Source organism: Drosophila bipectinata, chromosome 3L (assembly GCF_030179905.1).
Source record: "Drosophila bipectinata strain 14024-0381.07 chromosome 3L, DbipHiC1v2, whole genome shotgun sequence".
NCBI classification, from domain to species: domain Eukaryota; kingdom Metazoa; phylum Arthropoda; class Insecta; order Diptera; family Drosophilidae; genus Drosophila; species Drosophila bipectinata.
In genome coordinates, this window is record NC_091738.1 from 24,859,323 (window position 1) to 24,885,854 (window position 26,532).

Genomic DNA, 26,532 nt, shown 5'->3' on the forward strand with positions numbered 1-26,532 from the left:
CATATTATCATCTGAATGATACTAATTTCAGCCTCTATTTCAGCCTTTGATTGGGTTTCCCTTTTTTCGGATGGCTCAATCGATAATGCGCACATGCCCCAACGGAGGAAAAGGATGATGCCACCAAGGACGCTTTCTATGCGGAGCTCGACCGAGCTTATGGCCGCTGTCCTTCCCATGACATTAAAATTCTCCTCGAGGATTTTAATGCCAAGGTAGGACGAGAAGACATCTTTGGTGCCACCGTCGGGCGATTTAGCCTACATGAGACCACCTCGAGCAATGGTCTCAGATTAATAGGCTTTGCAGCTGCGCATAATATGGTAGTTCGTAGTACTGGATTCCGTCATTTGGACATCCATAAAGCATCTTGGCTCTCTCCCGATCGACTGACCAGAAATCAGATCGATCATGTTGTGATCGATGCAAGGCACGCATCTAATATACTCGACGTGCGATCCTGTCGGGGTCCCAACATCGACTCCGACCATTATCTTGTTGCAGCTAAGATTCGCACACGGCTATGTGTGGCGAAGATTGCACGTCGAAGTGCGTTAAGAAGGCTGGACATCGGAAAGCTGCAATCACAACAGGCGAAGAATGCATTCTCCACTCACGTCTCGGGGCTATTAAGCCGAGCACCTTCAATACCTGAAGACATAAGCGATATGTGGGCGCTCATATCTCACTCCCTGCGAGCTTCGGCAGAAGAAGTGCTTGGATTCCAGCGACCTCTATCAAGGAATCCATGGTACGATCAGGAGTGTCATGACGCAACAGCTGCAAAGGATGCCGCCTACGGAAGAACACTACAAGCTGGGGCGACACGAGCGATTGTGGATGTCTACAGGTCGAGAAGAAGAGACGAAAAACGCCTTTTCAGACGCAAGAAGAAAGAGCAGGAAAGGCGAGAGTGTGAGAGCACAGAGAGCAGCAGATGCAGAAATGAAGCACGTAACTTCTACCAGAGGGTCAAGCGTCTGACCCAAGGATTTAAGACTGGTACAGTGGCGTGCAGGTACAATGATGGAAATCTTGTCACAGAAACAGAGGTCGTGCTGAGGTTATGGAGGGATCACTTCTCGAGTTTGTTATCTGGCTCAAGCACAGACTCTGAAGACTATGATCCACGAACCCCAATCTATGGCACTGATATTGAAGTGCCAATCCCAAGTCATATCGAAGTCAAGGATGCAATCCAACGGCTTAAAAACAACAAGTCTGCAGGTGCTGACGGCCTGCCGGCAGAATTGTTTAAGGCAGCTGGTGATATGTTGGTAGGGAGCATGCACCAACTAATCAGTAAGATATGGCTCACGGAGAGCATGCCCGAAGACTGGAACCTCAGCATGATCTGTCCCATCCTGAAGAAGTGTGATGCTACGGTGCGCACCAACTACCGCGGAATTAGTCTTCTTCCAGTTGCATACAAGGTCCTAACGAGCGTATTGTGTGAAAGACTGAAACCCCATGCTGAAGCACTGATTGGACCTTATCAGTGCGGGTTCAGGCCTGGCAAGTCCACTGTTGACCAGATTTTCACCTTGCGCCAAATCCTGGAGAAGTCTTACGAAAACCAGATCGACACGTACCATCTCTTCGTCGACTACAAAGCTGCATTTGATAGCCCCCGGCGAGATCGCCTATATGCCGCCATGTCTGAGCTTGGTATACCAGCAAAGCTGACTAGACTTTGCAGAATGACATTGAGCAACACCATCAGCTCTGTCAAGGTAGGAAGTGGCCAATCCGAAACCTTTATTACCAAGTGTGGCCTCAGACAAGGTGACTCGCTGTCTTGTATATTTTTCAATATTTTAATGGAGAGTATTATAAGAAAGGCTGGTGTACATCGGTCGGGCACGATATTAACCAACAGATGTGTCCAGCTCCTTGGTTACGCTGATGATATTGATATCATTGGCCGCACCAAGCGTGATGTCACAGGAGCCTTCGGGGCTATTGAAAAGGAATCAGCAAAAGTAGGACTAGCAGTGAATATGGAGAAAACAAAGTTTATGGTGCTCTAGCAGAGAATCGCGGCGCCTTGATTCTCAGCTGACTGCAGAAAACTATAGCTTTGGGTCCGTCAAGGAGTTTATCTACCTAGGCACTGCTATAACAAGCACAAATGATGTCAGTCTGGAGATTAAGCGGAGAATAACACTTGCCAACAGGTGTTACTTTGGGCTCAGTAGGCAGTTTAATAGTAGAGCTCTCTCTCGACGCACAAAAATCACACTCTACAAGACGCTCATTCTTCCAGTACTCCTATATGGTGCGGAGTGCTGGACAGTGACGCAATCAGATGCAGCTGCTCTTGGAGTGTTCGAGAGGAAAATTCTTCGTAAAGTCTTTGGCCCAATCTGCGTGGACGATGTTTATCGCATCAGATACAACCACGAGCTGTATGAGCTGTACGGTGATGTTGACTTCGCTGGCTGGGCCACGTTGCCCGTATGAATGAAGACGCTCCGGCCCGTAAGGTGTTTGATGCGGTGATTGTTGGGACACGAAGGAGAGGACGACCCCGAACGCGAACGCACATTGCGCTTCAGGCCGCGACCCGATAAAAGGGTTGTCATGGCCATATAATAATAATAATCAATCGATAATTGTTATATTAAGTTCTTGGTTGCCCCTATAGGCTTTCCTGGTGCACAAAAGGTTTAAAAAACTTAAAGAATAGAAGGGATAAGCATTTCTAACGATTTATAAAGACAGAGAAGCCTCGAGCAGGAGAGCTTTACCGGCAATTTAAGCGGGAATTTGAATTCCTTAATAAGTTTCTTTACAATTAATATATATCCGATGTCGAAGCTAGCCTTTGATCCAATCCTAAAGCTTTTTAGGATCCAGGGCGGATCAGTGCGTTTCTGAACTTTTTGCAAAATACTTTGCCTTTAACTTGGTGCCGAAGGTTCTTTGGAGTGATAATGAAACTCTTCTTAGCATTGAGCCTTTTCTCAATGTGAGTAGCATGGAGGTATTGGACTGTGACCTAGTTGAAGCCACAGGACATTTTACCGAACCGCACTTACCTGACTTGGATAGTATCTCCCCATTCTTTCTAAAGAAGCGTACGGCTTCTCTTTCTACTCCCCTTCAACTGCTTTTCTCCTTGTCGCTCTCATCTGGTAGATTCTCCTATCGGTGGAAGATTACTTCTGTAAAGCCTATTCACAAAGGTCTAATGTTACCAACTATCGACCTATAGCCAAAATTTGCAACGTCGCTAAGATACTGGAGCGGATAGTTACTAAACAAGAAAGGAAAGCTAACTTCGGGCGAAGCCGAAGTTTATATACCCTTGCAGTTAAAACCGGATATATATCGCAAACATCGGATATAGTTGGCCGATCCTTATGGGAATAGGAATATATACTCCAATTTATTACAATACAAAATCTAAAAAAAGTCCCAAGCTTCTATCTTCAAAAATACGAAAGTTGATATTTCTACCAAATACCATTTCCGATCGTTCAGTTATATGGCAGCTATAGGATATAGTCGGCCGATCCTAATGAAATTTGGTAGGTTGGATCAACTGACCAAAAATAGAGTCTGTACTAAATTCCAGCTTTCTATCTTCAAAAACACGAAAGTTGGGTCATTTCCGATCGTTCAGTTATATGACAGCTATAGGATATAGTCGGCCGATCCTTATGAAATTTGGCATGTCGTATTATTTTGCCAAAAATAGCTCTCACCTAAAATTTGAACTCTCTAACTCTAAAAATACCAAAGTTATACCATTTCCGATCAATCAGTTATATGGCAGCTATAGGATATAGTCGGCCGATCCGGGCCGTTCCGACTTATATACTGCGTGCAAAGGAAAGAAGGGTGTGTGCAAAGTTTCAAGACGATAGCTTTAAAACTGAGAGACTAGTTTGCGTAGAAACAGACAGACGGACAGACGGACAGACGGACAGACGGACATGCTCATATCAACTCAGGAGGTGATCCTGATCAAGAATATATATACTTTATAGGGTCGGAGATGTCTCCTTCACTGCGTTGCACACTTTTGGACAAAATTATAATACCCTCTGCAAGGGTATAAAAATTAACATTTCTGGCTCGTAATTTTATATCCCCCAACCAACATGGTTTCTTGCCTGTGAGGTCTACTACAACTAATTTAGCGGTCTTCTCTAAGCAATGCTTTGAGGCTTTTGAAACCCGACTTTAGGTTTATGCCTTTTACACTGACTTCTCCAAAGCCTTTGAAAAAGTGTGTCATGCTGCCCTTCTGGCCAATTTATATAAATTAGGTATTCATTCCTGCCTTTTAAGTTGGTTCGAGTCTTATCTGGCTGACCGCCCATGCCACGTTTTTATTGGATACGCTATCTCAAGTCCATTTGTCACCTCCTCTGGTCTTCCAAAAGGCAGTTCTCTAGGATCTTTCCTATTTATTATTGTCATTATTTTCAGGATCTCTCCTATTTATTATTTTCATTTCTGCCTTCTGCCTCTCAGGTTTCAGGATCCTCTACCTTCATACCGGAGACGCTGCCAATTAAAAAAATATATATATAACTTCAGTTCTTGCCGAAGTTAATTTACTCTTCAGTTAAATTAAGTTGCAGTTTGTATTCGAAGATATATATGGGCTCGGATATAAATCGCAAATATGGAATAAAATTGGCTGATTAATATGAGAATTATTGTCAAAGTAATTTCTTTAACACAAATTTTATATTTATTCCTTTTACCAAGAAATATCGGATATTTGCGATATCTATGTATATGAAATAATGTATATGTAAATGAAATTACATAAAATTTCTACTGAGCGACTTTGGAAATGAATTTTCTAAGATAATAGATAATAATGATAATAGTTTATGAATCGCATTGCTTGGTTTCTTTACTTTTTTCTTTTTTTTCAGAGTAAAATTCCTATTTTTATACGGCTGGCATTTCTAATAAAATCAAATCACGAAATAATATGTGTCGCTAAAACAGGGGTTATTTCTATATCACGCTTTCAAGAATTTGTTATTGCCATCCCATAAACATAGTAACAGACTCCGACTGCTGGAAAATACATACGAATAGTAGATACAAAAACAAATAACGTTATATTTTACCTGAAAAGTTGTTTACTTGGCTGAAATGCGACAATTATTAAACACATAAGAAGCCAAATTCGGTCAGTCCAATCGACACTCGGATTGTTTGTTGCTTGGCGTATACATTGAACAAATATTTCATCCCTTAGCTCTTCTCTCTCAATTCCTAATCCAATAATATATTGAATAATTTGTAACTCACGTTCAGAACCAAGATCGCCTTTCATGTATTTCCAGAGCTCCTAAAATAAAAGTATTTTTAATAAATAGAGGTAAAACATGAAAGAACGGCTATATGGTACCCGGTACTCATCTCATTTATTCCACCCATTAGTTAACAAACCTTTTAAGCTTAAGGGGAGGTTCTTTTTGGATTTTTTTGAAAAACTCGATTTTTTTTTTTAGATAAAATGAAAGTTACATATGTGTAGAATATACGTGCCAAGGGATATTTCGATACGACGCGTATTTCTTGAGCTAGAGCGTCAAACATACCCATGATAACAAGAAAGCTATCTCAAGGCAAAGTTTCTAAAAACTTTAAACGCGTTTTTCTCGGAACCATGTTTTCAAACCTCTTGTCGCATAGATCCGATTTCCTTCATTCAAAAAATGTTAAGGACTGGAGCAACAGGCGTATTGGGCTGAGTGACTTTTCGCTGTAGCTTTTCTTTTGATGACATAATGTTTGCAGCACCAGTTTTAATCGATTTCAACAATTTCTGACGTTTTCGGTACGCTTTACTAATCGCAGATCGCGTTTTAAATGGAGGTTTCGGAGGCCGTGCGAGTTTTCGACGCTGTCTGTTATTCATACTGTACTTAGCCCATTTCGTTATTGTGGGCTTCGGCTCTGCATTTGTTGCTGCACTTGATGCTTGAAGCGCGTCCACATTCGAATCCGTTGAAAAAATCACTTCCCTAGATCATATATTAGTGTTATTATTTTCCAATCAATTTTATATTCCGATTAAAATCGTATTGATGACAGAAAGAACGCGATAAACCAATTTACCGGGACTATGTATTAATAACGAGTTTAGTTAATTTTCTTTTCAAACCCACACGTTAACGAGGTTATGTATTCAAAATCCCCCATTCGTGATGTATTTCATCTTAATATATTTACTTAATATATATTTACCTTGGATTGCCATGTATTTCATCAGGCACATTGGAGACAACTATCTGTTGATGAGTCGCATCTGATGCGCAAGTTTGCGTCACATCAGTCTCACTCTGACTCATTTTGCCCGTTACTTAATTGTTCACCAACACACACTGAATTTCCTCTGAATAGTTACCCAATAAAGAAAAATCCATAGCCGTAATACGTATATTCCTTCAATTTAGCGATATTGTTAAAAACAATAATATTGCTTCGTTCAGTGCGAATCAAAGGTCAACGCAATATCCCAACCTCGCTTCACATTTACTGAACGGCTGATGCACGGCGTGGGTAGTTTGCTATAGAGCAAACAGGAGAGAAAGAAAGGCATTCGAGAGAGAAGGGGAGAGACGGCGTGTTTCGGTGGCTCCCTCACATCGTTCAGCGCTTGCGATGCGAGCTGAGCGACAGAGAGAGCGAATAGGCGAGAGTGGGAAGGAGCAGCTGCTCGAAGCGCCTTAAGAAGTTTCACTTCAAAAAAAGTATTTTAACTTTCCAAACTAATTCCTCTTAGTTATCTTTCTGTCTTTTCTATTTAGTTTAATAAATCGTTTCTCGAGCGCCCCTTGGTCGTCTGGGGCGTTACCGAAATCCGTCGAATGCCGCTCCTTCCCACTCTCGCCTATTCGCTCTCTCTGTCGCTCTCTCGCATTGCAAGCGCTGAACGATGTGAGAGAGCCACCGAGACACGCCGTCCTCCCCATCTTCAGTTGGTAAACAATTAAGTTACGGGAAAAATGAGTCAGAGTGGCAATCCAAGGTAAATAAATATTAAGTAAATATGGGGGAATGGGGGATTTCATCAATAAGCTTTTTAATCGGAATATAAAATTTTTTGGAAAATAATAACACTAATATATGATCTAGGGACGTGGTTTCTTCAACGGATTCGAATGTGGACGCGCTTCAAGCATCAAGTGCAGCAACAAATGCAGAGCCGAAGCCCACAATAACGAAATGGGCTGAATACAGTAGGAATTACAGACATCGTCGAAAGCTCGCACGGCCTCCGAAACCTCCATTTAAAACGCGATCTGCGATTAGTAAAGCGTACCGAGAACGTCAGAAATTGTTGAAATCGATATAAACTGGTGCTGCAGTCCTTAGCCCAGATTATGGTCCACAACATATACAACATACGGTACAGGTGCATCGACAGTCTCAACCAATAACACAAAATACATACATTGATCGGGATTCTCACAGATTTTAATAATAATATATATAAAAATTTTATTTTGTAAGAATTTACATGACCACAAATGGGATCGATGGAATTCGCGAGGCACCTATCCGACGGACAAGGACTCCACATGGGATTGATGAGATTCAAGACGCACCTGTACAAAACGCAAGAACAACACATACGAATCATGCTAATGATAATGCAATAGGAATAATTGGGATAATGTAATAATCATTTTCGAAAGAATGAAAAGAAAAAGTCGATAATAGTGAGTTGGTTAACTGTGAGTTCATGGTTGCAGCATGCAGATATTTCCCAGGAACTTCCTAACAATGAATCACAAAGTGATATGGATTTTGATACGGATAGTGATAATGATGGTGAAACAAACATGGAATTTGATGATGACTTTGTTTCTCCTTACAAAGAGTTCATCACTCACAAATCAGCGCATAAACAGTTCCAGAATAAACTCATTGCAAATCCTTTTGGCCATGCCTGCAACGTATGTGACCGTCTTTGGTTCAAAAAAGATTTCATAAAAGCGAGCCCTGCCGATGAAACAATACTTGCACAAATTACAGTAAGTTTGAAGTAAAATCTTGACTTTGTCATAATGATAGTCAGCAAATAATTATAAGCAATGGTTGTAAGTAATATGTAATATGTTTTTCAGACTCTTCCAAATGTTGCTGATGCAAAACTATGTTCAACTTGCAAAAGAAGCATTCAGAAAGGGAAAATTCCAACACTCTCGACTCACAACGGCTTCATATATCCGGAGAGACCCACGTATTTGCCCAAACTAAATATTATCGCCGAAAGATTAATCTCGCCTCGACTACCATTCATGCAATCGGTGAATAATATGGTGAGTGTTTTACCAAGGAACGTAGATGATGGTTTTTGCATCAACGTTCACATTAAGAAGAAATTGATACACAAGTCGAGTCACTTGCAAGGGTTTGTGAAGAAAGCAGAAATCAAAGTTTGGTTAGAATACCTCATTCATCAACCACTATACATATTTTATGAAATCAGAATCGACAGATCTTTCCTTGAAAATGTGGAACAGGATACTCAGATTGACTATACACCTGTCCCAGAAGCGAGCGTTAACAGCGATAGTCAAACACAACGCGATACTGTTCCCCGAGAAATGTTAATGAATGGACGTATTAACATTAACGAATTGAGTGAACATATTCCAATTGAAGAAAGTCTAATAGCGCAGCAGCAAACGTTGCTGTGGAACGAAGACAAGTTTTTACAAATCGCACCTGGTGAATGCAATGTACCAAAAAGTTTACTTTTCGATAAACACGCGGAAGAACTTTCGTTTTCATCAATATATTTTTTTTTTGTAAGCTTGGTTTGTTTTTATTGGATCACTCTTTATGAGTCTAACAATAAGGTTGCAAATCTTAAAATAATACAATATCTAACAGTTTGTTTTGAACTGAATAGAGACTACGTGGTCCTAATAATTAGCGCTGGATTGGGAGGTCGTTGCGGCGAAGACGAGAACTGCTGGAAACTTGCGTGAGGGCTCTCGCGAAATGATTTAGATGTACTAAGATAGATAGCCTTCTGTATTACTTTGTTTTGATTTGTGCTATCTCTTCTCTGACGAGTGGTATGTGAAGGTCCCTGTGAATGTTTTCATTCCGAACGTACCACGGGGCCCCGGTGATGGTCCTGAGAATTTTTGACTGGGTTCCTTGCATTATATCCACACTGCTGTTACTGGGATTCCCCCACAACTGGGAGCCGTACATCCAGATTGGTTTCAAAACGGTGTTATATAGGAGTACCTTGTAGTCCAAGCTAAGGAGCGAGCGGCTATTGATAAGCCAGTGGAGGCTGTTGGCTTTGTGCTTTAAATGCGTTCAATGTGGCTGCGCCAGGTAAGCCGTCTATCGAGGTGTACGCCAAGATATGTTATTACATTTGCTATCGGGACCACTGTGTTGTTAAGAATAAGTGACTTAATGAATAATGAACTTCTGACTTCAGAAGTTTGTGAGTGTTGGGAGCATTTCTATAATTTTGTACATTAGACCTTCTAACCATACTCTGTCGAAAGATTGTGATACGTCCAGAAATATCGCAGTGCAGTACTCCCTTTGTTCGAATGTATTTCGGATTTCTGAGGTTATGCGGTTGACTTGCTCAATGGTTCCGTGTTTTTCTCGAAAACCGAATTGATGAATCGCATCCTGGAGATTTTTTTGGGTAGAGTTCGTTTATGATGTTGAGTAACTCATGTGGCCTAAATACAATAGGTTCATATGTTGATGTGTCGATATCTGTTGTTGCTGGCAGTGAGATCACGTTTGATGATGTGTTGGGCTGAAATACATTTTGAAGATGCTCTGCGAATCTGACGGCTCTTTCTTCGTCGCTTCGAGCCCAGTTGCCTGTGGATGTCCTTGTTGGCATTGCAGATTCGATTGGTGCGCAGAGAGATGAGTGTGCTCTCCAAAGTGGGAACTCGGAGCTCATTGGGGATAACTGTTCTATTTAATGTTTTTGGAATCTTTGTGAGGAGATTTAGTCTCCCCACACGCGAAGACAGATAGCCGGGGGCAAGGGGGGGGGGCCGAGGAGGCGGAAAAAGGGGGTCAACCACCGGTCAACAACCCGGGCAGCCCAAGGGAACGTCGCCAGGATCAGTACGGGGGGTTGGGGGGAAAGGTGAAAGCCAGTTACCGTGGGTTCTGGCGAAGGGCTACCCGTGGGAGGACGGAATCTACGTGGAACGTAACGGTGGCAGGTGAAAGGGTAAACGGCGCCACCCGGGGGAAGAAGGAATCGACGTGGAACGTAACGGGTCCCGGGGCAACGTTGGGAAAGTAGTCCAGTGGGGAGTCAGCACGATGCGCAGGCGTGCCTTAGAAAGTGTGGCGGGGTGAGCGGCAAGGAGCAGAGGGGGGGGGTTGCGACGAAGAGTGCAACGGGCCCTGGAAGCCCACCGGTGCACCACGCACCAGCAGCAGAGATCCGTGGCCGAGGGAGACGAGGGGCCACGGACAGCGACCCGCCAACGGGAAAGTGGCGTGATTCTGGAAGCAGGATTAACGGCAGGAGCAGAATCCAGGAGGATTAACGGGCGCTCCAGTCAGTATAAAAGGAGGCCCACTGGAGTGGCTCGGGACGAGTCTTTTTAGGAAGCTTGTAGCGTTGAGTTGGAGGACCGCCTGTGGAGAGTCCGCCATTCAAGGGTTAGAGCGTTTCTAAAAGGATTCGGGTTTTGTTTGAGTTGAAGGACCGCCTTTGGAGAGTCCGACAGCCAAGCGCAAGGAGAGCGATTAAGAAAATAAGGAAAGGATCCATTGCTGGACTTTCCTCCGGAAACCCAGGGTCGTGTAGACGAGTTGGTTCATTCCCGAACACGGCAGGTAGCCTTGCAAGGAAGTGAGGAAAGGATAAAGTCTGGCGTACGCCTTACCGACTCCTGAAATCATAACCAACAGGCGTGGTCCTGCGAGACAAGGAAAGACCAACTCGAGATCGCACGCCCGGTGTACACGAGACGTAAAGGACGAGACACAAGACAGAGCCAGGGTGGGGAGACCGAGTTTAGCCACTCCCGAACACGGCAGGTAGCCTTGCAAGGAAGTGAGGAAAGGATAAAGTCTGGCGTATGCCTTACCGACTCCTGGAATCGCAACCAGCAGGCGTGGTCCTGCGAAACAAGGAGGCATACTTGGGATCACACGCCCGGTAACCACGAGACATACAGAACTAGGGAGACAAGGATCCGTTGCTGGACGGTTTCCTCTACAAGCCCGAGGCGTCAGAGTCGAGTTGAGCCATTCCCGAACACGGCAGGTAGCCTTGCGAGGAAGTGAGGAAGGGATAAAGTCTGGCGTACGCCTTACCGACTCCTGGAATCGCAACCAACAGGCGTGGTCCTGCGAAACACGGATCGGCCGACTCAAGGACTCGCGTCCAAGTCACAGACCAAGTGAGAACACCCTGGTCACCAGCCCCGCCACTACAAACTCGGGTCCGCCGGAGCGTATGCACGGTGTCCCGGTGTAGCGGGTGCGCGACGATAAGATCAGGCACACGGCGGCTTCCAAACCTGGCACCGGAGCGTATGCACGGTGTCCCGGTGTAGCGGAGACGTCACACGGCAACTTCCAAACCTGGCGCCGGAGCGTATGCACGGTGTCCCGGTGTAGCGAAGGCGGCAGTCAGCAAACAAACTCCCAAACCTGGCACCGGAGCGTATGCACGGTGTCCCGGTGTAGCGGAGGCGAGCGACCGCAGCCAACCGTCAGATCAGTCGTAGTCGACCCAAGGGGGTGTCTTCTCAAAGTCAAAGGGCAGCAGGTAGCGGAATCGCTGGCAGCGCGGCGACAGGAGTACCATCGGCGACGGAGTAACGGCGGCGACGGAACAGCGGCAGCATATCCCGGCCAACCCGCATAGGACGCCGACGACGGAGCCAACAGGAACGGAAGGAGCAACGAATCAAAAAGAAAGAAAGCCTTTTGTAGTGTAAAGAGCTCTCAAAATAAAGAGTGTGGAAACTTCAAGCTATTTGTATTACTTTCTGGGCTTGGGCAATCACGTCGAATCTATAAATTCGGTGGAACGGATCCGCGAAACTCTGTGAGCTAGTCGCGGCAAATTGTAGCGATCAGCAGGAGGAAAGACAGTTCGTTACACCTGGCGCCCAAACTTCGTGATTGCATTTAGCCTAGAAAATAACATAGCAGAAAGATGGGAAGAAAGAATTGGATCTACACATTGAGAAAGGAGGAGCTGAGCGAAGTGTGTAGAGAGATCGGTCTACCAGCAGACGGGACTGTGGAAGCGATGAGATCCTCAGTGGCGAGGTGGGTCGACGAAACCAAGGAAGAGGAGGTACTGGCGCTAACGCACGGCCTAGAGGAAAGGTTTGGACAAAGATCAACCCCCAGGCAAAGAGCAGCCAGCGAAACAGAGAAGTTTATAGAGAGCCTGGCGGTACCAGATCCAAGAATGGGAAGGAGCATAGAACCGCAGTCGAGAAAGTATGTTCCGGCCCCGGTGGATTACGCCAAAGTAGCCAGACAGGTGCGAGACTGGTCGTTTCGTTTCGACGGCACAGGGGACCCGTTAGAGTTCCTGGACCGAGTAACGTGGTCCGCAAAGACATACGGATTAGACATAAATACAATCCCCAGAGCCATGCCAGAACTACTGCAGGGCAGGGCCCAAAGATGGTTCATCATGAACGACGAAGAATGGCCAACATGGGCGAGGTTCAAGGCAAGCTTCGAGAATTTTTTCCTGCCGAAAGGATACTTCGAGAAGTTGGCGGACCAAGTTCGCCAACGGAAGCAGCGTCGTGGAGAGCCGTTCAAAGAATACATGGTGGACCTTCAGTCACTAATGAAACCATTAGGCAAAACAACGAAAGAAGTGATAGAGAAGCTCGTCGAAAACTGCATGCCAAGAATGAAAATGTTCATAAGGCCGTACGCCTGCGCATCTTTAGAGGAGGTGATGGGTTTAGCAGAGGAGTTTGAAGAATTGGCGCAGGAGGAAGAGGCCTTTAACAGGCAAGTGGCCACAGAACAAAGGTGGAGCCACAGTCAGCCGGCCGTAAACGAGATTTAGTCTCCCCACACGCGAAGACAGATAGCCGGGGGCAAGGGGGGGGGGGCCGAGGAGGCGGAAAAAGGGGGTCAACCACCGGTCAACAACCCGGGCAGCCCAAGGGAACGTCGCCAGGATCAGTACGGGGGGTTGGGGGGAAAGGTGAAAGCCAGTTACCGTGGGTTCTGGCGAAGGGCTACCCGTGGGAGGACGGAATCTACGTGGAACGTAACGGTGGCAGGTGAAAGGGTAAACGGCGCCACCCGGGGGAAGAAGGAATCGACGTGGAACGTAACGGGTCCCGGGGCAACGTTGGGAAAGTAGTCCAGTGGGGAGTCAGCACGATGCGCAGGCGTGCCTTAGAAAGTGTGGCGGGGTGAGCGGCAAGGAGCAGAGGGGGGGGGGGTTGCGACGAAGAGTGCAACGGGCCCTGGAAGCCCACCGGTGCACCACGCACCAGCAGCAGAGATCCGTGGCCGAGGGAGACGAGGGGCCACGGACAGCGACCCGCCAACGGGAAAGTGGCGTGATTCTGGAAGCAGGATTAACGGCAGGAGCAGAATCCAGGAGGATTAACGGGCGCTCCAGTCAGTATAAAAGGAGGCCCACTGGAGTGGCTCGGGACGAGTCTTTTTAGGAAGCTTGTAGCGTTGAGTTGGAGGACCGCCTGTGGAGAGTCCGCCATTCAAGGGTTAGAGCGTTTCTAAAAGGATTCGGGTTTTGTTTGAGTTGAAGGACCGCCTTTGGAGAGTCCGACAGCCAAGCGCAAGGAGAGCGATTAAGAAAATAAGGAAAGGATCCATTGCTGGACTTTCCTCCGGAAACCCAGGGTCGTGTAGACGAGTTGGTTCATTCCCGAACACGGCAGGTAGCCTTGCAAGGAAGTGAGGAAAGGATAAAGTCTGGCGTACGCCTTACCGACTCCTGAAATCATAACCAACAGGCGTGGTCCTGCGAGACAAGGAAAGACCAACTCGAGATCGCACGCCCGGTGTACACGAGACGTAAAGGACGAGACACAAGACAGAGCCAGGGTGGGGAGACCGAGTTTAGCCACTCCCGAACACGGCAGGTAGCCTTGCAAGGAAGTGAGGAAAGGATAAAGTCTGGCGTATGCCTTACCGACTCCTGGAATCGCAACCAGCAGGCGTGGTCCTGCGAAACAAGGAGGCATACTTGGGATCACACGCCCGGTAACCACGAGACATACAGAACTAGGGACACAAGGATCCGTTGCTGGACGGTTTCCTCTACAAGCCCGAGGCGTCAGAGTCGAGTTGAGCCATTCCCGAACACGGCAGGTAGCCTTGCGAGGAAGTGAGGAAGGGATAAAGTCTGGCGTACGCCTTACCGACTCCTGGAATCGCAACCAACAGGCGTGGTCCTGCGAAACACGGATCGGCCGACTCAAGGACTCGCGTCCAAGTCACAGACCAAGTGAGAACACCCTGGTCACCAGCCCCGCCACTACAAACTCGGGTCCGCCGGAGCGTATGCACGGTGTCCCGGTGTAGCGGGTGCGCGACGATAAGATCAGGCACACGGCGGCTTCCAAACCTGGCACCGGAGCGTATGCACGGTGTCCCGGTGTAGCGGAGACGTCACACGGCAACTTCCAAACCTGGCGCCGGAGCGTATGCACGGTGTCCCGGTGTAGCGAAGGCGGCAGTCAGCAAACAAACTCCCAAACCTGGCACCGGAGCGTATGCACGGTGTCCCGGTGTAGCGGAGGCGAGCGACCGCAGCCAACCGTCAGATCAGTCGTAGTCGACCCAAGGGGGTGTCTTCTCAAAGTCAAAGGGCAGCAGGTAGCGGAATCGCTGGCAGCGCGGCGACAGGAGTACCATCGGCGACGGAGTAACGGCGGCGACGGAACAGCGGCAGCATATCCCGGCCAACCCGCATAGGACGCCGACGACGGAGCCAACAGGAACGGAAGGAGCAACGAATCAAAAAGAAAGAAAGCCTTTTGTAGTGTAAAGAGCTCTCAAAATAAAGAGTGTGGAAACTTCAAGCTATTTGTATTACTTTCTGGGCTTGGGCAATCACGTCGAATCTATAAATTCGGTGGAACGGATCCGCGAAACTCTGTGAGCTAGTCGCGGCAAATTGTAGCGATCAGCAGGAGGAAAGACAGTTCGTTACATCTTTCTTCTTCATGACGAAGTGCAGCTGAGAGCCTCTCTGTAGCGTCTTTTAACCTTTGTTTTGCGGATGGTGATCTGTTGGATTGCCATTCTCGCCGTGAGCGTCGCTTTGCTAGGACGAGCTGCTCTATTTCAACGTTCGTGTATCTATTATTGTACGATGTTTTTTGCGTTTGTTGAGTTGATACGCGAGCTGCTGCGACCAAGACGGATTCAAGAGTGTTTGTGGATAAGTTGATATCAGCTTCGTCATTCAAACGTGGATTCAACTCAATGTGCGAACTTATATATTTTTTGTACTTAAGGGGTTATATACCTTCTTTGTCGAAGAAAATGAGCAAAGTTCGGATTTTTTTTTAGGTATGTAGCAATTATTTAATTACACGGATGTTTTAATTTTTTGATAGTACACTTTATTAACAATGTTTGTGCACAATTTGGTGGAAAAATATTAAATAGTTTTTAAGGGGTGGCTGTTTTCCTCAGAGGCCTTTTTTTTTTTAGAGCCTTGCGGTGACAGTTCCCCAGGTCAAACAGGTCAACTTAAACCATAAAAGTAAAAATATTTCATTAGTTTAGAGTAATCTCTTGTGCTTGAACGATCGATTTTAAAATTTTTTGTTTTTGTTTGGATATGGCAGCGTTTTATGCTAAAAATGAACGTTTTGGTCTCTAGAAATTTCACTAAAAAATTTATTTCGCCGAAAAAAAAGTTTGCGCGTGAAAAGTCGGTCGTTCAAGCACAGAAGAATTTCATTACGAACATTTTAAAAAAAATTTGAAGTAAATCGGTTCAGTAGTTTTCCGCCAATCCATGTCACCGCAAAGTCATTTTTCAAGAAACACCATTTCGAGATATTCGCGTTTAAAGTTTCAAGTTCCGTTCAAAGCCGCAACGAGGCGTGCGATTAGGAGCGCTGTAACTTTTTTTCTACTGCTCCAATCTCTATGAAAATTTGGGAGAATGTTCTCAAGGAGTTGTTCTTCAAGATAAACCACTAAAAAAATTTTCGTTTTTTTGAAAATAAAAAAGGTATATAACCCCTTAAACCAATTGGTTTTATTCGTTGTTAGTCTGAATGGTTTATCTACCGCAACTGGATGTAGATTTAGATGAAGAAGTACAGGCGAGTGATCAGGAGTTGGCACTTATCAGGTTGCGAGGAATGTTTTTTGTGACTGCAAAATCTATGAAGTCTGGCAGTTTTCTAGGATCTGTTGGCCAATATGTAGGTGTCCCAGGTGACACACAGTCTAGCTTGTTGCTTGCTTTTATTATTGCATTGTACAACTGCCTTCCCTTAGGAGTCACAAGTCGAGATCCCCAGTGCGTGTGCTTGGCATTGAAGTCCCCTGCTGCTATAAATTGTTCGCTCAGAGAGTTGAAATATTCCATGAATTGGGATTCTGATATTGTAAACCGAGGAGGACAGTATACGGCGGCAAGCCGCCGTATCGGGATTAAAGATCGGGAATCCATTTGCACATCTATTAATGTAGCTTGCATGAAGTTAGTGGCGAAGCTATTGTGGAAGCAGTGCTTGATGCGATTACTAATCAGAATCCCAGTGCCTCCATGAGCTTTCCCGTCTGGGTGATTCGTGTTGTAGAATAGATAGCCTCGAATTTGAAAATTATATTTATTTGTGAGATGAGTTTCTGCGATGAGCATTACATCGATATGGTAATTAATAAGGAACTGAGTTAACTCGAGTTTGCGCTGTGAGACGCCGTTGGCGTTCCACAGTGCTATACGGAGTGGAGCCATTGATTATTTAGTCTGTTTTTGAGCAACAAGCAGCTCAATCAAAACGTTCTGGTTTCGCATAAGATCTTGCATAGTTGTCTGCATGAATGACATGAACTCCATCATACTTTGTTGAAGATTACATATAATTGTTTCAAGTTTGTTTGTAGACGGTTCATCTGGTTGATGAGGGGAAACTGATGATCTTGGATTGGTGGGAGCGGTACTTTTAAGACCCAATTTTAGAGCCGTTGCATAGCTTGCGGATTTGTTGGTGACCTCATTATTGGCTAAAGATTTAACATCAATATACCTCGGACAATTTAGAGATTTTAGTCCAGAGCTTGGTGCTACGGCTTTTATGATGGCGACAAGTGAAGTACATCGATCGGATAGGAGAGATGTTACGCCTAACAAGCTTCCGTACGTCGCGGCTAAGATCATGCGTTTGAGGGTTAATCATTCTTTAAAAATTACTCTAAACTCATAGGAACTGATACTAATATAAGCAAAGACCTTATCATGTCACCAGATTATATTAATAGCTGTTTAGATAAAAATTTAGCTTTCTTAAAACCGAATCCTAATTCAGCAGCGTATCGGGCAGATCGCAAGCGAGATCTTTTTGCAATGATGCGGGAATTGGGAAGACCCACAAGGTTTTTAACAATGAGTGCAAACGAAATCGGTTCGAAAAAGCTATTACAGACTCTACATCATTTGAAAGAGCGCGTACAATTAATAGAAGAACAGATAGAAAATCTGAATTATTTCGAAAAAACAACGTTGGTTAACGAAGATGCTGTAACCTGCGCACTGCATTTCGAGAAATTAATAAATGTTATCATTTCGATTTTGCAATCGCGAAGATATAGTCCTTTGGAAAATATTGTGTGCTGTATTACTTTAAGCGCATCAACACAGTGGTAGTCCACATGTCCATTCACTAATATGGTTAGATAATGCACCAAAAGATCCACTGGGCGCAGACTAGGATGCTACTGTGGCCCTTATAGATGCTTTGGTCTCTGTCGATTCATCGGAAGCTTCCGTAAACATTAAACTTCAAACCAACAAACACACCTTCACGTGCTTCAAAAAGAATCGTCCCAATCAAACTCCTCAATGTCGTTTCGATGCACTGTTCATGCCAATGAGGAAAACCGTTATTCTTATACCATTAGAAAAAGAACATATACATATAAAGGAACTCAAAAATCGTTACAAGCGAATAAAGAAAAACCTGGAAGACAATGATTATCTTAGTATAGATCATTTCTATGACTGCAATGACATTTCTTCAGATGAAGAATACACAAGCATCCTTCGAGCTGCCATAAGCAGGCCACGAGTTTTTGTGAAACGTATTCCTTCTGAAAAGTTGAATAATTACTTCAATCCTTTCCTATTGAATGTACTGGGGTCAAACTTGGACTTTCAATACATAATCGAAGAGTATTCATGTGCACAGTACGTTGTGGAATATGTCAACAAAACCAACAGGGGCATCAGCACCTTGCAGAGACAACTCATAGAAGTTATTGACGAACATCCTGAGTTTGACATTGTTGAAGCGTTCAAAAAAAACTCAGCGTGGACGTGCTTAATAGCATTGAAATGACAAGTCAAGAGGCTTTTTTTGCTACGCTTGCCTATGTGTAAAACATCAGTAGGAGTCGTTTTCATATCAACAATCTGGCCACAAGAACGTAAAAGAATCAGGAAAACGAATAAAGAACTCGAAGAACTTAGCGGTGACTGTACGGACATTTGGAAACAAAAGTGGTTTGACAAGTACGAGAAAAGGCCAGCAGAACTCGAGGACGTAACTTTAGCACAGTTCGTATTCAAATATAACATCATCTCCAAGGGAAAAATCACAGAACGGAAAGACCCACGAATAATCAGGTACAGAAATTACGATATGGCGAAAGACTTGACCGATTATAAAAGAGAAATAGTAACTTTACATCTCAAGTTTAGAAATGAAGAAAATGATGTGATGAGTGACATGAAATTTCTGAAATTATTCGACGAAAATGAGGCAGTAAGAATGGAACGGAGGAAAGAATTCAAATCGAACTTGGATGGAAATCGAAAACGATGGAAATCTGCGCTCATCTATGTCGTGAAAAGCTTCTTGATGATAACAATCAAAATCCGATTAATATCCATCAAGAACCTGATCCATATGAACAACTCCTCCGCGATCCACATTCAATGGTCAATCTTGATATACGACAAGCATCTTTGAATAAACTTGGAGCTATTGCGAGGTAAAAAAAAAAACATCATGAATAACGAGAAATTCAATGATTTGATGAGATCAACAAATCAGGAACAATTCGAATTACTGCAACATTGCATATGGTTGAATCAAACCGAAAACGAGCCCCCGTTATATTTATTCCTAACAGGCCCGGCTGGATGCGGCAGAACATTGATAAGTTGATAATGGAGATTTTCAATCAATTCTCAGACACGGAAGGATACTTGAATGCTTATATAGCTTGTGCATCAACAGGAAAAGCAGCTGTAGCTATTGGAGGGACGACAGTTCATACGGCGTTCAATATATCACCAACTACTCAAATTCCATTATCAAATGAGGTGAAAGGATTATACAGAACACTTTTCAAATGCGTTAAAGTGATCGTTATGGATGAAGTTAATATGATTGGTGCAGAGATGTTGGAACGGATCGATTTACGACTTAGAGAGATAACAGGTAATCTTGATACGCATTTCGGGGGTATGAATATGATTTTCATAGAAGACCTGAGACAGTTACCACCAGTGAGGGCTACACCCATTTATAAACAGAAAATACAAAAAATATGTGGTAATCAGTTACGGAGAAGTATCAACTTCCACGAACTGACACAGGTGATGAGACAAGAAAACGAGCTTTTCTCATCAGCATTAACCAAGTTCGGCATCGGGGAAATTTTGAATGCAGAGCAACTGGATCTCATTGAATCGAGGTTCTGCACAAAAGAGGAAGCACAGGAACTCTCCCCAAGTGGGATCCGACTATTCTTTGATAATCATTCAGCAGATGCTTACAATCTTGCTGTATTGAGCTCCTCGGAAAACAAAACGACTTCGAATCCTGATTATGAGATACTAGGGTGTGGTGACGATTTCGAAAAAGTGCGAGTTGCCAGAGGGAAACTACATCAATTGTACTCAATTGATACTGGTGTACTACCGTACGAGATAACTTTTGCATTAAACAAACCATACCTAATAACAACGAACATTGATCTAGCAGACGGATTAGCAAATGGAGCGGTTGGACAACTGATACATGTTGAGTTAGATGATCAAAACCACAAAGTGATTAGAGTTTGGCTAAATTTTCCAAGGGGTGTCGGTAAGCATACACTTAGTAAAACAGCCCAATACGTTACTATGCTAGGAATAAGTAATCAGGCAACTCCTATAGGTCGTAGATCGGCGACGTTTCCATTATACAACACAAAATCACACAAATCAATCCAAGCAAAAAGAAATCATTTTCCTTTAGAACCAGCATGCGCAATGACTATTCATAAGTCTCAAGGAGGAACTTATGATGGTGTCTTGTATACATACAGCAAAAAACATTCGCAATCTTTAGTTTATGTCACACTCTCGAGAGTTACAAGTCCTGATGGACTTCATATTGTCCCTAAGGAAAATCAGGCAATATTCTTTCATGGACGACGAGAAGACACGTCAGTAGCAGGATTGAGAAAGGAATTTGAAAAACTTTCCACAGTTCGTTTGAAAACACGCGATGAAATCCGTCTTGAAAAAATTGAGGAAAGGAGAAATGAGTATATTCTCATTTAATTGTCAGAGTATTGAAAAACCCGCGAGAGATTTTCATGGTAATATTTTCAGGAGTTCCGATATATTTTTGTTGTCTGAAACTTGGCTTGAAAGTGGAAAACAAGTTCACTTTGATAATTTTGATTGCATTGTACAATACAAAAGACCAGGTATTAGAGCAGGTGGAGTAGAAATATATAAGAATAATGATAAGCTGCACAACGCTGTAACGAAAAATAGTAATATTTATACACGCAGTGCCGAGTTTGAAAATTACTATGAGTTGCCAATCATCGTTACCGGAGATTTGAATGTCAATTTCGCGAGTAAAGAATCGTTGGAACTTTTGAAATTTTTCAAAGAAGTCTTTGATCTCGATATTGTCAACGATATGGTACAACTAGACAGGAAACGACAATAGACGCAGTTTTCGCACGATTTATCAACAATTTGATCGCAAATGTATATATTTCCCACTTTAGCTACCGAAAGCCGATTATTAGCATATTAGGAAATAACCATTGTGAGAGTGATCCTGAAAATGTCATGTGAATAACAGTAATTATAACTACATTTTATCAATGTTTAATAAAAAATTTATGAGTAATATTTACGCTTTTCTGAAAAAAATATGGAAACCTGAATTTAACCTGAGAGAGGGGGGAGAGATCTAAGCCGGGACTCGAATGCATGGAACAACCAACTTAGAAGTTTCACTTCTGCCGTGCGTGAGTCTGACACACACAGTTTTTTTTAATTAGAAGGACAGGAAGTAGTTCGAGTAGTTGTAGTTCGAACAAACGAACCTAAAAAGGTCGTATTGTACATATGTCGAACTATAACTATAAGTTGGCTAACATACCGCAGTTTCTCTTCCCTCTCCTTGTCATGACGCAAATTGGTCTGATTGATCCGCCAAAATATTGTTTTTCTTTTTATTCGATTTTAGTGAAACCCAATAACATAAATTAAAAATACCAGATTATATGTAATACTGACTTCGACTATGGGCGCTAAGTTTGAACTTGACTAACTATCGATGCCCTAATCCGTTCCGCGACATACCCACCACCGTGAAGCAGCCGCATTTACCACGTCCAGGACAGCTAGCTTCGAAGCGGGCCGCATTGTCGTCTTGGCTCGATCGTTAGTCCGCACTGCCGCTCAACTAGGTACTCCATCTCTCCCGGTGAACACTTCTTCCAGGACGCCTCGTTACCACTCTCTTCGTGGTATGGCTGGATCACAGATGAACACCAAGTCTCCTTGACGAATGGGTTCGACGTGCTTGCACCATCTCTCCCTGCGCACAAGAGTCGGCAGGTACTCATGCACCCATCGCTCCCAAAATCGAACCTGCATCATCCTCGCTATGCGCCACTGCTTCCTGGTAGCGCATCTTACGGACTCCTGTCCGTCATCCTTGGGAAGATGTGGACCATCGGGTGCTCCCTTCTGCAAGTCGTTGGGTGACAGTGGAGCCTCCTGGTCCACCGTCACTGGAAGATGAGTGAGCGGACGAGACTTCCTATGCTCTCCGTCGGAGAGTCTCCGCTTCAATCAGCAGGTTCTCCAGTACGTGCTCTTTGGGCGCGATTTCCTTCATCGTGTGCCCCAGCATCTTCTTCACGCACTGCACCATCTTTTCCCAGGCGCCACCTTCAACTGGGTTCGCTAGGCAATTGAAGATCCATTCGACTTCTTTAGGCGACAGCTCGTCCTGGATCGAGCTACGAAGTTCTTTCCATTGTCGCTCCTAATCCTGACGACTGGTTCACGTCGGCTCATGAAGTTCCTTACAGCGATTATGCAGGAATCGGTAGACAAATCGTGAGCCATCTCCAAGTGGATAGCTCTTGTGGTCAGACACGTACAAAGTGCCACCCACGTCTTCTCCGTACGACGTCCAACCGTCACAAATAGCGGTCCAAAATAGTCTAATCCGGTAAGCTTAATGAGCCATCCGTTGGCCTCCAGCCGGTCCTCTGGCCGGGGACCAATCTCGGGCTGAGTTGCTCGTGCTCTTCGCAGCTTACAAACGTTGCTCTTGCTCACCACCCTTCGTAGCAGCCTCCGTAAGTTCGTAATCCAGAACTTCTGCCGGATCGCTCCGGTGGTTGCCTCCGTGTTTTGGTGGCACATCCTCTCGTGGTGATGCTGCACGATCATCTCCGCCAAAGCCTCCTCGTGAGACCATATGATCGGCCGACATGCGCTGTATGTCGCGTCGTCGATCCTTCCGCTGGCTCACATTACTCCGTCCTCGTCGAAGTATGGGGACAGTCCATGCAGTCGACTGCTCTTGGCGGCTTTTCCTTGGCTGTCCTCAGCAAACGCTTTTCGCTGAGATTGCCGTACCACTGCGCGCTCAGCTTTAGCGCACTCCATCGACGTCAGTCCGTGATCCTCTCCACCGTATCGTGGTCCACGACACCGTCGCATGAATCTGAGAACCCATACGCTGCTCCTCACCAGTCGATTGTAGTTGGAGAATCTCTACAAGGATACGCAGTTTACCAAAACTCACACTGACATTTCATTTCCTCTTCGTTGGTCGTCGGAGGAATCCATCCTACCCTCGATCTTGGCCAGCTCTCCTCTGGTCCTCGTAGAAATGGTGGACCGCTTAGCCATCGCGAACCGATGCTCAGGTCCACGGCTTTGCGCGGTCTCGTCGCGTCATCTGCCACGTTTTCGGCAGATGGAATCCATCTCCACTGGGACGCCTCCGTGGATTTCAAGATCTCTACCACCCGGTTACCGACGAACTGCTTGTATCTCCGGTGGGTGCAGCACACACAGTCTTAGTCTTGCACAGTCTTACAGTCCGTCCATAAAACGCAGCTGATCGACATAGTCCTTATCGGAGCGCATTTCGTCTTGGAGCTTATGAAATGCGCCCGCACGACTCCGTTCTCGAAAGTGGCCCGCCAATAGGCCGCTGCTGCGAACGCCGACTGACTGGAGTCCACGAAGATGAGCAGCAGTAGCATTCGCACGCGTCCACAGCCAAAGTAGTAGCGTGGAAATCGGAACTCTTCGATTTTGCTCATTCCTTGCCGCCAGTCCTCAAAGGCTGCGGCCAAATTATCTGGTAGCGGCTCGTCCCAGTTGACTCCTCTCCGCCAAATCTCTCTTATTACCAATTTGGCAATCACTATGTAGCAGCTCAGGAATCCAATCGGAACGCTTAGGAACTCCCTCTTGGTTGGGACGCGTTCGCCTGTCATCACGCTTCTCGGGATTCGATATTATTTGACGCCGAGCTTGAAGTCATCTGTAGCCGGCTGCCAAGACATTCCTAGTACCTTCTCTTCAGCTTCGGTCCATTTGACGCCAGCGATGGATTCAAGTGGGTTCAATCGACACAAGTCAAATCCTGCATCTGCATGAATTTCTCTTATCCGAGTCGAAATGGCGATAGCTTCTTCTTCACTGGTGAAACTGTTGACGTAGTCGTCCACATGGTGGTATTCTTTAATTGCCAGGGCTGCTCGCGGATCAGTGCTAGTGTACTACTACACATAGTCTGCCGAACATGGTGAGCAAGCTGCTCCGAATGTCATTATTTGCTTCTCGTATATGGCCGGCTCCCGCTGGTCATATCCGTTACTTCACAGGAACCTCTGGGCCCATCTGTCCTGTGACTGCATCAGTACCTAATGAAACATCTCTTTGATGTGTGCACAAATCCCAGCTGCTCCTTCCAGAAAATGGAAGAGCACTGCTGGGAGGGGCTTGTAGCGCTGTAGGCCTTTCATTAGCGCTGAATTAAGGGACACGTCGTTCATCTTGGCAGCCGCGTCGAAGACCAGCCGGATTTTTCCAGGTTTCAGGTTTTCCACCCCGAAGTGCGGCAGGTACCATAACTTGCCTTCCTGGAACATCTTGACTTCCTGGGGCTCCAGTCGTCGTGCATACCTTTGTTGACGTTATCGTTCATTATGCCCTTATCGGCCCGCGCGAAGTCCACAACGCGCCACATTTTTCCCTCGATGTTGACGAGTCTCTTGAGCGCTATATTGTAGCTCTCTTGCAGTCTCACCTCGTCGTCTCTCCATAGCATCCCGGTCTCATAACGTCGCTTAGTCGTCTCCTCCAGAATACTCAGGGCCCGTGCGTCGCCGCCATCTGCGACTCACGGTGTCAGTTCCACTCCGCCAGCTGCGACTAGCTGTGACGGCTTTACTCCGAAATACTCGATCTTGAAATAGTCGCTGACCATCTTCTCAAGAGGATTATGTTGGGGCACGTTTAGGAGGCACGAACTCTGGAGCGGTGAGCTCGCCTTTCCGTTAACCGGTCCATACACCACCCATCCAAGAGCGGTGGCTGCTGCAAGTGGTCCTCCAGATCCATAGCTTGTTGTTCTGAGGGGTGTTCCAAGATGCGCATGATCCAGTCCAATAAGGATCCTTGGCGTCACATTGTTGTACGGCTTCACAACAACATGCGGTAGACGCGCATTCGCCTTCACTGCCTTTACATCCCGACTCAGGCTATGCCTCGGAGGGTTCAAATTGGCCACTCCGTACACGTCTTTCAGCCCATAGCGCTTTGGCCTGCCCGCTGCACTGATCTGGTTCACTGATCTGGACCACTTTCGTGTGCTCTTTGGCAGATTTCCCACCAAGCCACTGCACGTTCAGTTGGCGACTCTCGTCTTATAGGTTCAAGCTGCGGATGAGTTCGTCGTCGATGAGCGTGACAGACGATCCTTCATCCAGCAGTGCATAGGCGTCGACTTGCGCATTCTCCCCGTAAAGCGTCTCGGGTAGAATCCGGAATAGTAGGTGGCATCCAATCGAGTCAACGCAGCTCTGGTTTTAATGCGGCAATTCCTGGCGGTCCTGGATCCTCGCGAACTCGATCCGCGTCGTTGTAGAAACGCTATTGAATTTCTTGCAGTCTTTGATCTGGTGTTGTCCCTCGCATATAGGGAAACATCTGGGGCGGTCGGCATACCACTCCTCCTCGAGAACACTATTCGCGTACAGGATCCTTCGGTTCGGTTGCTCCTTGGCTCCAGCGTCCGTGACAGTGCACACCAGTCTGGCGAATTCATGAAGCCATTCGCTCAGGTGCACCACTGTCGGATACGGATTTATCGTGACCGCGAGCTTCGCCCAGTCCAACCTCTTGCTCAGCGGCAACTTGGCGATCAGCTCCTTTATTAGGGTTCCCTAGCTGGTTGCCGATCGTGGTTGACTGCAGGAACGCTGCCAGGTTTCTCACCTTTGTCGCGAACGGCAAGATTCTTGTGATGTTGGCCTCCAAAATTGGCTGCACATCGCGCACGCTATCCAGTTGACTACGGATAAGTAGCTGCGGACGTCCATACCGGAATCGAAGCTGCTCCATGACAACTTCTATGTTGCTGGGATGGATGAGTAACGACGTCACTGTCCCGCGGGCCTCGCCCTTCAAGGGCTTTTACTAGCCTCTGGCTGTTTTCCAATGCGGTAAGCTGCCGTTGTCTCCGTGAACGCGGACACGGATATTGGATATTCTTCTGGCTGACACTCGAAATCAGGAAAATCAGGCAATCTACGTAGCGTCCATCCAGGTGTGCTCGTCGTCGCCACTCCATATGACTGGGGCGATGGAGCAAATACCTCCAAATTGTGTGTCGGCTCCCTTGGCGGAAGAACATAGTCCATGAACCTTATGATGATGAACCTGATGTGCAGCCTGACCGTGGCATGTTTTGTGTTTTGTGGGCATCTCGATCACGGGGAATGCCTTTAAACAAAAACTGGACAATAGTTAAATTTCGGTTTGTTCGTTTTATT

At 45.6% G+C, this 26,532-nt stretch overlaps 1 protein-coding gene across 6 annotated transcripts in view; it reads right to left on the reverse strand.

The window, feature by feature from the left end:
* The window catches only part of Myo81F (Myosin 81F), a 550,527-nt gene that overhangs the window by 149,708 nt on the left and 374,287 nt on the right, over positions 1-26,532 (reverse strand). For all 6 annotated transcript variants that reach the window (XM_070279498.1, XM_070279502.1, XM_070279501.1 and 3 more), the window contains one exon: positions 5,100-5,323. In XM_070279498.1, coding sequence (XP_070135599.1) covers positions 5,100-5,323 — 224 coding nt within the window. The remainder of the gene's footprint in view (positions 1-5,099; positions 5,324-26,532) is intronic.